The 17,274-nt window shown below is 44.1% G+C and overlaps 1 protein-coding gene across 3 annotated transcripts in view; it reads right to left on the reverse strand.

The window, feature by feature from the left end:
- mib1 (MIB E3 ubiquitin protein ligase 1) overlaps positions 1-17,274 on the reverse strand; it is a 104,449-nt gene that overhangs the window by 83,261 nt on the left and 3,914 nt on the right. For all 3 annotated transcript variants that reach the window (XM_088918855.1, XM_088918854.1, XM_088918856.1), the window contains exons 2-3: positions 9,827-9,998; positions 4,643-4,772 (exon numbers count right to left, since the gene is read on the reverse strand). In XM_088918855.1, coding sequence (XP_088774981.1) covers positions 4,643-4,772; positions 9,827-9,998 — 302 coding nt within the window. The remainder of the gene's footprint in view (positions 1-4,642; positions 4,773-9,826; positions 9,999-17,274) is intronic.

A 17,274-nucleotide genomic window follows, 5' to 3' on the forward strand; every position in this document is an offset into this window, starting at 1 on the left:
CAAGATGACATTGCTCTACAGTCCCACTGCATTTCTGATATTGTTGGGATATTTTTAAGCGCTCGCCAAGAGAAAAGCTCATTAAGAATACAGTAAACCCTTATTTTAATGGAGTACCGGTGGGACGGGGTGTCTGTTATTGCTAAATGTCTGTAAAATGTTCCTTTTTTTAGCCCAAAAATTAATATATGTACTACATACATATGTGCTTGCTGGATCTATTGACTAATTTTGTAACAACTGTAAGCAACACAGGCAATGAAAATGATTCCTGTGTCTTTATCATAAATATACAAGCACTTTATTTCATGTGCTGTCAGTATACCACATAAATTCACTAAAGCATATGAAACTCAAAGACTCATCGTAAGCAACTGCCCCACTTCAACAGGGCACCATCGGCATTCCCGACTGCTCAGCTTGTGTAGTATTTCAATTGACCTTATTATTTGTGCATTATTTCCTCTTTACTGCAGGGAAAGTCTGGTGTCTCTGATTTTACAGACAAAATTCCCCTTTTGGTCGTTAAACGGAGAGTTTATTATATTATATAACAGCAGAATGTAATGTCTCATGCTGACAGACGCTCACACTGAAACTTGCTATTGTGTGGTTTCCTGTAACAAGGCAAGAGGACAAGAAGTTCAACGAAACTTCACAAGAACTTGGAAAATAACGGGGCTCAATTCACCCCACCAGCCTAGCACGATAGTTACAGTGCAAGCCCATCGAAGAAAAATTTCTCAAGCTTTTGTGACTGACTGATTTGTTCCACCCAGTATGTTTTGATTCTCAGTGGTCTCAGTAGGATAAATGTTTTCCTTGGAATGGAGCAGCTTCCTGTCTTTCTATGAATATCCCCACGATATCGCTTTACCATGTCACTATCATATTGCTTTGACTGGAGGAGTGAAACTCTAAAATACACCAGGAATAACACAAATAAAGCTCATTTCAGCCTTGCAGCCATTCCTTCCACTACATCTCCAAGTTCGCCCAAAGCTGCTTATCCACACGGAACACGTTGTCTCAACTTGCCCACAACATTCCAAGAGTTTCCCGTCTTGAAGCCAAGCTGCACTATTCTTCCTCGAGTCAAAACAGAGGCTGCACTTTTTTTTTTAAACTCTTCTGCTACTCCTCCTAAATTTTCATCTCCGATTCTTCCCGACTAACATGCATCAACAGGCCTCGGTCACGGATCCTGGGACGGCTCTGGCTTGCCAAGTGCAGAAAGGACCAAAGTCGGACCGGGACCGCTGCAGGGCCAGACCCCAGAGGAACCCCTGGACTGACCGCTGGACTTCATCCCAGTGTGCTGTGACGCACCTCTTTCTTTCTTATTAATAGCCTTAACAGCAGCAATTCAGCGTTCTTGGGAGCAATAAATCAAAGACTTTGAATTCAAAGAATCAATGGGAAACATAACCAGAACAAGCCCTATAATCTGTAATGATCATCAGTTAAAAAGCACAAGAGGATAAACATGTGTTTGTTGTTACCGTAAATGGAGCTTGGCATTTCTGTGTGCTCCTGTCATCTGCTTTCATTTGTTCAAGTCACTGGCTGGAAACAGTAATGGGCTGTTAACGCAGACATGCTGTTAGGCTCTATTAGCAGTGCAGCACAGAACAATGCACCAAAACCCACGATGCACTGCTATTTTAGAAGATGGCAATTCAGCAGATCTTTCTACCAGCTGCATGCTTCCTACCGTTTTTGCGATACTCCTATGTAGATGCTGGTGACTGTTTTTGGGAGAAGCAGAAGAAAGCAGTTTTTTTGGACAAAAATAAAAACTCAGAACAAGCTCCCCACTTGGGACTCCCCAAGTAAAAAGCACTCCCCTCTGACAAAATAGCACAAAGTTTTACTTCAGCTTGAGACAAGCAGAGCTGTGAGCTGTACGTTTCCCCCAAAGGGTAGGAACTCACTCCTTTCTCATCTTTAAATCGCACACAACCTGACAACACTGAAAGCCGAGATGCAAACGGGATGAGCAGAAAAGGATCAAACTCCTACTACAGAGGCACAGGGGAACTTGCCCGTCCACTCCACGGAAGGGACAACCCCCTAGCACAAAACCGTGGCAGCACAACCGCAGAGACAGAAAGCCGAGGCAGAACGGAGGCATACCCAGCCTGTTCACACTCTGAAACACCAAGCTGGGGCCGCGGGCAGGGCGACTGAGGGCCCTGCCCGCTGAACAAGCCCCTTCTTTGCGCAGTTCCTGTGCAGTGGAGACGTCTGGACCGGGCTTGAGGACAGCGGTGTCGCCTCTCGGGCGAGGCTGCCTGGCGAGAAAAATGGGACCCCTCCAAGGAAAAGCAGGGCACTGCCAGAAGTGGCGAAGGTGGCACCCTACTCTCTGGACCAGCCTGGCTCAGTGCGGCGGTCACACTATTACAGGAGCAGCCAGCCTTCGGATGGAACAGAGGTCCTCAGTGCTCGGTCATTAACTGCTCAAAGAGTAGGGGAGTTGGCCGGGGGTCCCAGGCTAAATCCCACTCTGGGCTTGAACACTCCAGCCTGACTAAAGCTCCCTCTTAAATTAGCATAATTTCTACTGGCACACAATGGCTGGGCACAGCACTTCAGTGGTGACTGGAGAAGGACCCCTCCGCCATGTTCAAGTGCCGTTTTACGCGTGGGATGAAAAAACGCAAGAAAAATGCTGTTCATTCTCATGAGGACAAGAAACTCGGGAGGGGCTCAAACATTCCTCTGATATCAAATAAGAACTCGGTCAGTCATCCATCCATTTCTTAACCACTCCACTCGATTCAGGGCTGTGGGGGAGCCGGAGCCTGGCCCTTAAAGCAACAGGCGCAAGGCAGGGTCCACCCTGACGGGTCACACACGGACACGCACACACTCACACCAGGGCCTCTTTCCCCAGAAGCCGACTGACCTACCAGTGTGTTTTTGGACTGTGTGGGAAAACCTGAGCACCCGGAAGAAACCCACGCACACGCCAGGGAGAACGTGCAAACTCCACACAGACAGCACGCCAGGAATCGAACCAGGCGCTGTGAGGCACACCATGACAGAAACTGAGAACTTGTTGTAGAAGTAAATCGATATATAAAAATTGTTTTGAAGTGCACCAGAGATAATTGAGTAAAAGGCTGATTACTCAGTCTTCAGGCTCTCATGGAGGCAGCATGACTACATGGCCACATCCTGTTCTTTCTTCAAGGGAAGGATGATTCAAGACCGCCGGAGCCAGAAGAGGAAGAGGCCTGCCTTGTAAACAGCTGGGGGCGCAGGCTGGACCCCCCCAGATGTGGCGGAGGTCACGAGAGGGGGAAAGTGTGGGAAAAAGGGATTCTTCCAAAACAGAACAGAAAACCGCTGGGTAAGCAGAAGCTGGCTGGATAGAAGCCATGTGCCTACGATGCACAAAATAATGAGCTAAATCTGGACCATCACTTTATAATTGTTATAACATTTCAAAAAAACAAAGGCATCCTGATCATAGCTACAGTATGCACTTTCAGGTTGCGAATATTTAAAAGCTTCCATTTCTGATCTGTTATTATAGCATAAAACGTCCATCAAACTCCAAGTCTCCACCATGCACTGGGGCTACAGGGAAATACTGTTTCCAAACGAACACTGGATTATGCATTACGTTTCTATATTACCAAACTGTAAAAACCCACACTAATTCTGCATGCTAAGCATGGTGCCATTGTTAACATTAAACACCTGTTCTGAATTACTTTTATACTATACTATAAAGTATATATAAAATATACTTATTTTATAAGTTTTACTTGTAACGTATCAAATGTTTCCTGGAGAAAAACTCTGACATCTGTTCTGTATTAGTTTTCTAAATGTCTGCATAACTTAAGAAACTATAAAAAAAATGAAGAGTGAATACTTCTCCTATCCGTATTTATGGGTGAATATAAAACTTTTTTATAAAAATTTTTACTTGACAGCCACTGACAATTGCTAACTATCTTAGAAGGTACATATAATTATGACCACTCCCTGTTTGTATTTTAACTCTCTTTAAAATCCACAACATAAACAAATAAAGCTTTATGAAAAGAAAGTTGCTTTCCAGACATTCAAGCAGAAATTCTCCACCACAGATAAATGTACCCATTACAAGATCGGTGGTCAATGAGCTTATGATACATCTGAAAGTTAATTCACATTAATGCTTAAAACAAATGAGAAAAGATACATGAGACCATGACACAGCTGGCAGGTAACCTAAGATAATGAAATACCTCTATTATCTTTGAAGATATGCTAACTTGTTAGCCAGCCCCTGGTGTGAAGATTAAAAGCTAAACACCTTATAAGAAAAAACAAGCATTTTTGTCCTGTTCCCTTCAAGGGAGTATTACAAAACTAACCACCTCACAGCGATGAGAGAAGGCATTTTCTGACTGAAACCAGAATACGGACCTGTCAAGTGCTGCCGACCGAGCGAGTTACCGCTTGCTGTCGAGATGCAGATCACCAGTCAATGGAAGCAGAGCGACCTATGATACATCAGGCGCCAGAGCCACGCTCTTGTTTGGCCTGTATCGACGATCCCCATCGCCTGGCGAATGGAACCCGTGTGCCGTGCAGTGCAGCGGCTCCACCGCGAGCCCCGTTCCGGACCAGCGCCGCGTACCTTTCCCCGCCTGCCGTTGCCTCCGTCCTGGTCCTCCCACTGCCAGTCCACACCCCTGACCACGCGGCCGCCGGCGAAGATCCCCCGTGCCGTGATCTTCTTCGACTTGCGCCGGGACTCCAGCAGGACCCTGCCAGCAGAAAGAAAGAGCCCCACACTTAGCACCCGAGATGCCGATCTGAGAAGACAGAACTGGAGAATTTTTTTTTTTAAAAAACCGAGGCCCGCGACCTTCTAAAGTTAATGAAAACAAATCACTTTATAATGTACACCCCCCCCCCCCCCAACAGACATACACTCAATCATCAAAGCTGTTTGCCAGTGAAAAGCCAGACGAATACAGATAAAACCCTCCTTGTCATCTTTCTGAAATCCTACAGCCTTGACGTACATTGTTCTAAAAATCTGACAGAGCTTTAACGCCAAACACCAACCAAAGGACTAACACAACAGAGATCGGGTGTCTGCTTCTCCATCTGGTATTAAACCTCTCTGCCTTCGTTGCAATACGTCTGTACATTTATTTTTCCAGAGATCAGAGGGTAATATCGGGCACGAGGAGAAAACTCTTGGCGTATGCAGCCTACTCGGATCCCACGGTCCACAACCAAACGAGGGACCCTTCTTCACAGCCGGGTACGAGCACAGCAGACAGGGGGTGTAGCCTGTATTAAAAGCCAGCGAGTCGAGCGATGTCAGCTCTGTGGTGGGTGAAAGAAGGAAAAATGGATTTCCTCTTTAAGTGAAAGTTATTTAAAAAGTAACAAAAAATAAAGTCGCGAACATTAGAAAGTAAAATACAACAGTCTCTCAAGGTGCAAGACAGACTCACGGACAAATCTTGTGTGCTTATCCTATTAACAAGATTTCAAATCTGAGCAATTATCAAGGGTTTTTCCAGAGCGAGCTGGGAAGTTTCTGAATTGTGAAGGCCTCGAAATTAAACCCGTTTACCTCTAACAGGCAGCATCAGCTCCCGGAAAGAGAAACATTCATTTCCACTGAGATAACAAAGGATAAGTCCTGTTGATTTTATTTGCTCTATAAAAGATTTACATGGCGTTTCAGGGCTTTATGAAATTATTTATTAAAGGAATCATCACAGAGGCAGTAAAGTAAGATATATGAGTGTTTAAGCAACTGAAATCTAAAATGTAAATGAGCACTACTGAAACATAATTAGAACTGCCAGATGCTATCCAGATTTATAGTGTATTAAGAATATCAAGCTTTAAAACATTTACTATTCTATGAATAATAGAAAGGTTAATTAGCACTTGAGTATAAATGTAAGCCTAACTACAGATAACAGGGCTACTCAAAAACCCAAGAAACCGATTTTTACATGCTTTATCATTTTGTTCAAAATCTGAATTTCTATTTTAAAGGCTATTCTGTGTAGGAAAAAATATTTTAACTTGAAAAAAATGAAAGAAAGCATACATACTCAGATCTCTGAACAACTGAAAATCTGAAGTAAATCCAAGGCAAAGTATGCTCTCATCCCTCCCATTGGATGTTATTTTACTATTTTATTTGCTATGTTATACTGCTGAACAAGCAGTTTTTGAACGCTTTACCCAAACAGATTTGCTTATGCAATACAACACTACCAGGTCATCCTGGCTTACTGGCTCTGTCTCTTTATAATCATTATAACAAGGCTTATAAACTTTTTAAATGACCAAGAAATGTTTCTGAATGAATGACTCAACAATCAGCAGAAGTGTAGGAGCGAGAGTGCTTGATTACATTTCTAAATCCCTTTTGGCATCTTCTTGCTGTGAATGGATTTTTACTGCAAACCCAACAGCTCGCTGTAATTACACTGTGCTGCGTTAGGACCGACAGTGGAGTTGTGACCAGAAGTGCAGCATCTTGTCACTGCGATTCCTTTTAAACTGTCGCTCATCGGCCTCTGCTGCTCTGAACAGCAGATCCACAGACTGGCTCCAGCCCAGGGACTCGTGCAGTGCGCACACGAAATCAAGGATTTTCTGAAATACCTAGATATAAATATAACAGCTGATCTCCCTGGTTAAAGTTTTGATTTTACGTTCTACTCTATCCTGCATATAACCAGCATTCCTAAAGTTGAATACGTTTTTTTTTTAAAGCAATCAGGCTCCCTTCAAGGTGAAGTTTCATAGTAAACTATCATAGTAAATCAAACAGGTAGCGCAAAAATCATTGTCTTGTCTCCCACACAGCACAAATGTTGAGTGTACAGAATGACAATCTGTCTCTCCACAGAAACATGGGGTAAAGAGACCTCCACTCTTGGTAGTCAATACCTGAATATTATAGAACACTTAAGCATTTCGGCATTGGGCGTGCTTTCCAGATCTAAAATTGCTTAGGTTAAGCAAAAGGTAAAGTCTGGCTCTTGTTGTTTTATGTAGCGTTAGGTGCTAAAGTTAATCATTCAGCACATGTTTTCAGCAGTCAGCATAAAGAGGTTTTGTCAGGTTTTACACAGTTTATTTTGGCTCACAAACCTGCATGCAGTGAGGTGGTCAAACAATTGGAAAAAAAAATCAGTGAACACAGTGATCTGGTTTTAAAGCTCTGTACAAAAAACACAACCTGTGTCTCACGCAACTCCACATGTTTTCCTAGTACGGCCCGGGCCACCGGACTTTCTCTGTGCTGAAGTGCTCAGTGCCCAGTCTGTGCACTTTCAATTCACATAGACACCTCAGGTCTTAGTTAAAGGTTACAATCTAACCACAAACCTCATAATACAAACCCTGGACTGAGGACTAAACACAAGAGTTTATGACACCAATGAAGTTGAGAAACACTGCTCCGTTTTAAAAACAATCGTATCAGAATCGTATAAGAATCGTCTATTAATGTTTGCACCCATCTACTGTAACAGCTGTATCTTTGGTGACCTGAAAGTGAAATATGTTTTTCTGTAATGTTCCTGGAGTGCTAACTGATTACATAAAAAGCAGTTAATTCACGAAGCACTGAGTTTACAACAGATATAAAGACATTCCTTTCAACCCTTGGAGAGTAATAATACAGGGTGAGTCATTGTGAAATATTCCTTTAGGCCAGACAATCTTAAATGTTCCTTATTTCTGGCATGCAAATGTGTCCTCTGGAAGACGAATCTGAGGCACAATTTTACATTAATATCTCACACACTCCGAGTTATGACCATGGTCAGATTGCGATAGTTTTTCTACCTGCCCAGGCTTCCTTGAAGGCACAATAACCTACGATCTACACGACAGAAACTTCAAGAGGGGTCCTCCAGGAGTTTACAAGCTTCCACTAGTTACACAATTAGCGTGGGTTTGTCATTCAAGGAAATACAACACTACAAAAAATTCCCCATCCATCACCTGGAACCAAAATGTGCCTTTGGACAAAAATACTGCTAGAATTCAGTTTCTCTTTTAGGAACCCTGAGAGCCCATATTATCTTGTCGTCCTACTGTACAATATTCCCAGAGCTTTGCCCACCCTTGTCTCAGATGTACAAGCACAGGACAAAAACGTTCTTCCCAACACTGTTAAAGAATCTACAACTGTCAAAACCTGACTCCCTCCCAACCACAGGAGATTCTAAGATGGAGAATGAGAGAGCAGCTTGACGGACGAAGCTCACTACACAGAGTGGGCGCTTCACGCTGTCCTCTAACAAATAAGACTTATACAATCAGGAGTTTCCAAAACGGTGGAGTTCTGGACAGCGAGACAGGCAAGACTCACAACCCGACAGTCTCGAGGCGAACGAGCCAGGTAGGATCCGGGGACCTGGTAGACTAAGCAAGGGGTCGGCACACAGAAAGTCGACGAGGCGCAAGCAAGCAAAGCACAGCGACCCCGATGCAAACAGGAATCTCAGCGGAGAACCCAATGACAGAGCGCTGTATCGGGGGCTGCATCAGACCGACTGCATCTACCTTCGATTCGCTGAACTATTTTTTAAAGTAAAAAATATTTTTCATTGATGCAAGATTAAGTTCGCAAATGGCACCTAAAATTAAACAACATATAAAAAAAATTAAATCAGCCCATATACAAAGTGGGAGGTTTGTGGTTTCTGTTGTTTTGCGATAAATAATAGGGAGTATTGCGTTTCAAAAGCCACGAACCACTGAACTAAAACCTTGGAATTATATCTGCATAAGCTACAAACAATAGTTAAGATTCTCCATCACACAAACTTAAATAAAGTTCCTGAAAACTGCAACTAGGTTTATACAGTACCTATGAATATGGAACCAGCGCTGTTACAAATCATTCTTGAGAATTACTCAAATCATCTGTCTTCTCTGATTCTTTCAAAAGCTAGAAAACACTGTCCAATTCCAGTTCAGTTGTGGTACTACTAATACAAACTCTAGATTGATAAATAAAATTAAGAATTTAAACTTTTTTAAAATGACTACAGGTTACAGCAGCTCTACTTCTCCCATCGGTTATGGTATTCATACGCATGTGAGAGGGATATACGCGTGTTGAGAAGGCAGAACTGCATTTAAAAGACCACAGTAAAGCGCTGGTGATGGTTTTCCCAGGATTAAAAAAAATGAGGCCTTTGGACATGACACTGCTGCAAATAATCCAGTCAGAGAAAGCATTCCTCAAAATCAGTGTCTGAAGTATTGTCGATAGTTTAACCTGATGAAGCAAAGACGAGCTGTGGGCTGAACCAACCAGGCCGGGCCATAATAACACACCACCAGCAGACAGTCTGTGGTCAAGGGAAGTCTCAGACAAGGACGCAAGATGAAGCCATATCTTTATTCAGAGGAAGATTAAGTCCAGACCTGTCCATTCATATCCACTGATTTCTAAACAGCTTTTAAAATGGGTTTTTGTTTATGTGTTCTTTCACATATTAGCAGAAAAACCAGATCTCCCCCCCCCCCCCCCCCCCCAAGTCTGATGTTTTGTCTGCATAGATATTTGCTGGAAGCACACTGGCTGCTCGAGAGCAGCAGACCGACAGAGGCAGAGAGCGTCTGTCAAAAGAGCAGCTTCCAGCTCGCTGCCTTTGACACACACGCAGTAAAGCACAAGCACCGCACAGCACAATGGGCGAGAGGGAATGAGGCGACAATGGTCTATTTTTAAAAGACAATCAACGAGGAGCAGCGGGAAGGACCAGCGCCAGCTGTCGAAGGGTGAAAAGTCAGCGAAACAATGAGCGAGCCGGCTGACCTCTCGCTCCCTGGCGTGGTGATTCTGTAGAAGCGGTGGCGCAGATGATGCTTGTCTCCATGGTAACAGGTGGTGCACAGGTCGTAGTTGGTACACTCCGCACACTTCCAGCGGATGCCGATGATGGGCTGCTGGCGGCAGGTGTCACACATGGTCCCGTCGTGTTTGATACCTTCAGCAGAGACAGACGGAGAGAAGGAGAAGGAGCAAATGAGCCACAAGCCTCAGAAGCACTCCACTGAATCTTCAGCAGATATTTCCAAACCGTCTCCTCCCACAACTTGAAAAGAAAATGGAAAAGTGCACGCGAAAAGAGCCAAATACAAAACAAGAGAAAGACCGCACACACTGTACAGAGATCATTTAAGTAAAATAAAACAGTGATAACTGCAGAATCATCCTGGTTACACTGCACCTGGGAAGATAGTTAAAGAGATCTGACAAACTACTCTCTCTCACCCAAAATACATTTTCTCTATTACACTTCTGAAAACAAAGCCTTCATCAGGATGAAATTGCCAAAATGTTGACAGGCGTTAAAGAAAACGTATCTTGGAGTCGAGAGTCAAGCGCCGGGTTTCTCCTACTGTTTTCCCAGGTGCAATGTAACCAGGCTCTATAAGCACATGCAAGTACTTTTATCACCATTTTTACAAAAATTCACACCGTGCTGATTAATGAAATGCCTTAAATGTAATCATGGAATTTAAAAAAAGCCCACAGCTGTTAAGTTCTTAATATCAAGATAATAACATTTTCCACTGAAATCAAACCATCAGCATCTGCAACACATCTTGAGGATTGTTCAGAATTGCTTGTTCATTTCTCAAGACTCTTTACTCACTTCTTCATAGGACAGACAGCTACGCGGGACTCACTAAATGGATTTAAATTTCACTTTTAGGCTCACAAGGCAGGAGGAGGACACAGGAAAAAAAAAACAGTGGAAGGATGTCATGTTGTGAGTGAATTCCAGGTGGCACCTTTTGTCCTTTCCCGAGAACAACGCAATCGGAGGCCGTTCTTTTGCACAATACCAGGAGACATTGAGGACACAGAAAGGATGCTCTGCGAATCTGGGCTCCTCTACAGTGCGAGACAGGGGTCTGCAGGTACCACAGGACGAGCTACAGCACAGTACTTCTCAACACAGGAGGGCTCATCAGCACCCAACACAAGACAGTACTGTACCAAAGCAGGCTCTCAGGCAGAGCGATTCCACTTGTTAAGCTGAGCTGCTGCGATTAAATAATAACTCCGCTCTTTCATCCATGCTACGGCACAGAGGAGAGTAATGTGATCTCTGTGATCTTGTAGCTAATCACCAAACGTGGCCTTCTGGCATAAGATTCACTGCAATGAACAAACTCTGCTGGCGTTATCTTCAAACACAGAACGGGCAAAGCTAATAGGAATCCCACACGCGCACAAACACGGTCGTCGCCTTCCAGAAAGGGCACTCTGAGCTCTAAACGTGCGCGACGTGCAGCCTAGAGAGGGACGTGTTGAGAACGGGGGGCTTTATTTGGCCTTTCCTGTCCTGCAGGTCAGCACGGCCTGGCCCAGCCCTGGCACTGGCGCCTGTGTCTGCTGGCTCGGGCCCAGGGCTCCGGGCCAGCCCCCCGGCTCCCCGTCTTGCTCGGCGTGCCGGACCTTCCCAGCACAATCTCCCAAGGCAAGGCCGGCCCTCCCGGCTCCACGGAGAGTCAAGGACAGAGTTCAGGAGACTGCAGTCGTGTGCCGGCTTTACTACAACACCGGCAGCACGTCCCCACTCCGACTTCCACTGGGAGCAACAGAACGTGAAACGGCTCACTCGGCAGCTTCTCTAGCATTAAAGTTTGCTTCAGGCAAAACCTTATAAGAATGATACAATTTTGCTTTCTTATGCTTTCAAAGTACAGTACAACAACACACATTGTAAAAAATGAAGTACAGCAAACTTTGTCCGGCAAAGCCATGAGGAAAACTAACGTATACGTTACAAGATTTTTAAACGAGCAGACAAGCAGTTTCGCAGTCTCCTGATTGGATTGGGGCAGAATGTTGCCAGGCCAAAACTCTGTGAGCAGTGACAGGGCTCCGATACCCACCAGTGCCTGGGCTTCAGCGGAGCACAAGATCACTTTATTGGCCATATTCAATTTCTTGCATTAGGAATTTGTCTTTTCGAATACCCCAGCTTGCTCTCCATGAGACACACAGACAGGGAGAGAAGCTTGGGGTCAGAGCGCAGGGTCAGTCATTGATACGGTGCCCCTATAGCAGCTGAGGTTAAGGGCCTTGCTCAGGGGCCCAACGGAGTAGGATTCCTCTGCCGGCCGCGGGATTCGAACCGGCAACCTTCCAGCCACAGGCGCAGATCCTCAGCCATAGAGCCACCGCTCCGCCTCAGAGACTGAACCAGCAGATCCCTGACGAAGAGCTGGATTCCACTCATGGAATAAGCCCTTAAAATACCCTGGAGTGATGCTACCTGGTGCCCTAGTGGAGAACCTCAAAATCCAGTGTAAAATTCACAGGGAGCCCTTGAGAGAGGATTAAGTATATGCTGGCACAGAGCCCCTTCAGTGTGCACGCAAGCCACGGGTTCTGAAAACACTCAGATCTGATTAAATAAAGGCACTACTCAATTTTACAGCATCAGGGAGAGTGGGAGAGCAGGGTTTTAACCAAGCAATGTCACACAAGGAGAAGACAGTCACCCTTGCGAAGCTGCTGATCTGTGCTGCTTTTGACACTGCGTTATCAACTCTAAGGCCAAAGCTTCTAACATCCATCACTGCTTGATTTCATCACTGTCTACCACAACTGAAGTCACAGACTTTGCTCAACTGATATTGGGAGCCTTATCTTAGTCTTCCATCATACGAGACACCAGTGCAGTACAGAAGTAGTAGCTGATCTGATGTGCAAACACTCTGACAGTGGGCAACACAGCAGTGAAGCCCTTGTATACAGCGTCTTGCAAAAGTGGTCAGACCCTTCCAATAATGTCTCATTATGTGAAATTATAAAACAATGCACATACATTTTTTAATTTTAATAGTTGAGTCAATCTGAATTCTTAAACTGTAGACTTCCTTGTGTAAGATAAGTTACAGTCAATGTCAACAAAAACTAAATAGGAAAAAAAACTGAAATAGGTATTCAGAACTGTGAACTCAGTATTTGGTGGAAGCATCTTTGGCAGAAATTACAACCAAATATCTTCTTGAACACATCTACCAGCTTTTCACAGCAGCCTTGCACAATTTTTCATTCTTCTCTGAATGTAATTTAGGTTTGCCACAGCTTTCCCATTTTACTTCCACCTTAATTATTTACGTCTTTTTTTGCTTTAAATGCATGGATCAGGATGTGTATATAACAAATTGCCACTTTTTAGAGTATTGTGACTGCAAGCTTTAAAGCAATAAAACATTCAAGGATATAAATACTTTTGCAAGGCAACATAAAGACAGGGAGGCACTGTGGAACAGTTTGCCAGTGCTCAGGGCTCCGATCTCGTAAACACAAGGTGAGCCAGGTAAGACACTGCTGTCTTGTAGCTACAGTATAAGTCCCAGCTGCATAAATGAGTGCAAAAGTAAGTCACTTTAAATAAGAGTGCCAGTCGCATTTGTAGAGGCCCCAGCGCGGAACCTTGTGGAACGCCCTGAGTAAGTGCGACAACATCACACTTAAAACGGAGAGGAATTACAAATTGTCTCCAGGGAACTAAAGAGGGGCCAAACCAACAAAGGATTTCTGCTTTTCATTATCTCTAGATAATCTTCCATGTGACCAAGCAGGATGCTGTGCTTGACAGGAGCAACACTGGCACTGTTCAGAAGGAGAAGATTATTAAGTGACCCAGAGTCAGAAGCCTCATTAAGCAACCTAACAAGTGGTTAGGTTTCACTGCTGTGATCTGCCTAAACTGTAAGTGAAATGATTAAGAGCATATCTGATGCAAGATGTTATGTTTATAAACAGCTTCCACCTAGGTGCGTCTTTTGTTTTGAATGTTAAACTCTCAGTCATCTCTTTTGCCAGGCAAAGCAACCACTTTTAAATCAGAGTTTTAGGAAGAATTGTATCTAGACTTGCTATTTCCATCTCAACAACAAACCTTTCATTTTCAGGTTTTGTGCTTGAAATTACATATGCAGGAAACTCTAATCATTTTATGTCATAAAAAGAACGGGGATTTTCAAAATAAAGTTTCAATGACACAATGCCTCCAGGCTGTCAAATCACTTAAAAATAACTCATAAAAGCATTCTGGTTTGTGGGTGTTTTCAAAACTGCTGGGCCAGGCTCTCCTTTGGAACTAAAGTGGTACTCAGGAAGATTGGCTGTCTGTTCTAACCAGACAGATGATAAGCATGTGGCTACTCGACTCCAGATGCAGCTGGAAGAGAAAAACAATCTATTCGCAATACACAATATAGCTGTTTTTTCGTGCTTGGAGTTTCTTTGCAAAATGCTCCAGAACCATGTGGCTGAGCCGTGCTGCTGCAGTAGGTGTAGCTCACTTGTGAGTCTCTCGTGCGACGATCAGCAGTTTCCCTTCCAACATGTCACCCCCGCGGAGACACCACCTGGGGTGTGTGACCTCATCCCCACCGCAGAAGCACTGCGACCTTTAACACCGTCTCCCTCGGCAACAGTGGCCAATAAAGACAGCAGGCGTGCCTGCCTCCACACGGGCAGCTGTTACACAGTGAATGAGGAGGCGCGGATTAGGAGTAAAAGAGAAAGCCTACAGTCCAACAAAGCATGGCATCTTTCAAATGGGAGGGTTCAATAATACTACACAAAAAAAAACGTTAGAAAGGATCATTATATAAAAAAGTGCAGCGGGTCTTCTTACCACAGTACTAAAGCAGTGAAACATTTAGAAAAGATGTCCTGAGGTTTTTTTTTTGAGCTCCTATACAAAAGACTAAAGAAAAACAAGCTCAATTATTTTAACTTCTAACTTTAATGTTACAGGCTCCTAACCACAAGTATGGGAAACATTACAAATGAAAACAGAGTTTCATCTAAATTAATGCCACAACTTTTAAAGAAATGTTCGCTCTGAATATTATTTACAGAATGTACTGGCTCTCCAAAGAGTATGTTAGGACACAAGACATTTACAAGCAAACTCAGCCGAGGGGTTCACCCCGAATACTGCCTTCGAGGTCTCCCCCGATCCACTTCAAAACGTTCAGCCCAAAACCATCCTGCCGGCCCGTCTGGGATTTCTTCATGGTTCAACATTTATTTCTTCCTTCTAAAGCTAGAAGCTTCTAAAGATCTAAAGCTAGCATGTCCCCTCATCCTGTATGATTAAATTACCGACCAGAGCCAGGAAAGCACAAATATATATATATATTTTTTTAAATGAAAAGTTTTTTTTCCCCTAATGTGCATAATATTTTTGTTCTTTAAATACCAGCCTGAGGTAGGTCTATAATTCATCATTAGCAGCAAGCAAAACCCACTACATTTCCATTCCACTTGCAGGCTGAATTGTCACCAGCTCCCAGCTCAGCTGGAGTATTTCACTGCTTTACTAGTCCTACAATTCAATAAGATGCATGCGTCCACGGCCCTTTTGCCTCAAGCACAGTCAAAGGCTTTTTCATACCATCTGAAACGAGCCTGCTTTTAAGAACCCCTCAATCTAGGTTACAGCTTGTTTATATCATAAGTGCTTTATTGCCTGGAACTTAAGTCTTCATTACAGCCCACCCAAAAGATGGATGTTACTCCAGTCTCCTACATCCATGAGAGACGGGGTGAGCGTTAGTGATTTAAGATCCTGAAATGTTAAAAAGTAATAAGACAAGATAGGCAGAACAGAACACTCAGCTATGGTGACAACATAACAGCGACCAGAACAAATCTAAAAACAGCTCTTAGTCCACGCAGCATCATGAGTGGTACAAAAGCATATACATATACACACAGGGCAGCTATTAATTCTTGCAGTCACGTCTGAAAAGGTACCCACTTCCCAGAACTCTGTTTTGTGCACATACCTTTGACCATGCCTGTATATCCTGTGAATGTCAAGTTAAGGAGTGTTTCTTTTCTGAGGTCAGTGCAAGACAAATGTGAGTGCATTACTGTACATTACATTTTGTATAACTGTACTGTAACACATTTACAGAAGCCAGTCACCTGCTCCTATCAGGTAGCTTTAAATCTTTCAGGAAATCAGGAAGTTATTAGGGTGTCTCTTTTAAAGTAAGACCTAAACAGTCCACAGGCTCAGCATACAATCAGAAACAATGAATGCACACTACACTTCAGCATCTAGGGGAGGAACCGATTAGCAATACATTATTGCAACTACAATCTGGGCTCTCAACTTGCAGGAATAAGACATGAGGTCTTGAAGGGAACTTTAAATTCCCTGAGAGGACTTCAAGATCAACACTGAAACACAGGCCAGACCTGCGGACAATTGGAAATTCAGAGGAAAGGCATTCAAGACTGAAAAGGGGAGGGTTTACTTTAAACAAAAGGGTGCAGGAGTCAGGAACCTTTTTAAATCACTCGACAATGTTGCTCAAAAGGACTTCCCCAAACCCTTCAAGAAATGGCTGGATGAGATCCCTGGATCAGTCAGCGACCAAAACAGCTATAACGAGCCAAAAGACTTCCCTCCCCCCCTCTATCGTGTTCTCAGGTTCACAGTAGGAAGAGCAAGCAGGGATCTGGAGGAGAGAGGCTCACTTGCAGCAGACTGTAATAATAATTGTTTGCACTTAATCTGCTTTACAGATAATGGGGATCCCCTCCACCACCACCAGTGTGCAGCCCCACCTGGATGATGCACCAGTACTCTCCCCACACACCAGCTCTCAGTGGGGAGGAGAGCAGAGGGATGAAGCCAGTTCAGAGAGGGGGATTATTAGGAGACCATGATTGGTAAAGGCCAGGGGGAAATTTGGCCAGGATGCCAGGGTAACACCCCTACTCTTTTTGAGGGTAACACCCCTACTCTTTTTGAAATCCCAGACACCCTGGGATTTTTAATGACCACAGAGAGTCAGGACCTCGGTTTTACATCTCATCCGAAGGACGGCACCTGTTTACAGTCTAGTGTCCCCGTCACTCTACTGGGGCATTAGGACCCACACAGACTGCAGGGTGAGCGCCCCCTGCTGGCCCCACTAACACCTCTTCCAGCAGCAACTTTAGTTTTTCCCAGGAGTCTCCCCTCCAGGTACTGACCAGGCTCACACCTGCTGAGCTTTAGTGGGCTGCCAGCTGTGAGCAGTGAGCTGCAGGGTGATATGGCTGCTGGCTAAGACCTGAATATGTACACAAATTCAAAAAGCTAGAACACAGGTGCACATTTGGATGTTTTTATGAAATACACACATCAAACAATGAATTGAAACCACTTCAGGACACTCGGGGCTGTGAACCCGATGTCAAACACTACTACGCCCTGTACAAAC

Source organism: Atractosteus spatula, chromosome 6 (genome assembly GCF_055471065.1).
Source record: "Atractosteus spatula isolate fAtrSpa1 chromosome 6, fAtrSpa1.hap1, whole genome shotgun sequence".
Taxonomy (NCBI): domain Eukaryota; kingdom Metazoa; phylum Chordata; class Actinopteri; order Semionotiformes; family Lepisosteidae; genus Atractosteus; species Atractosteus spatula.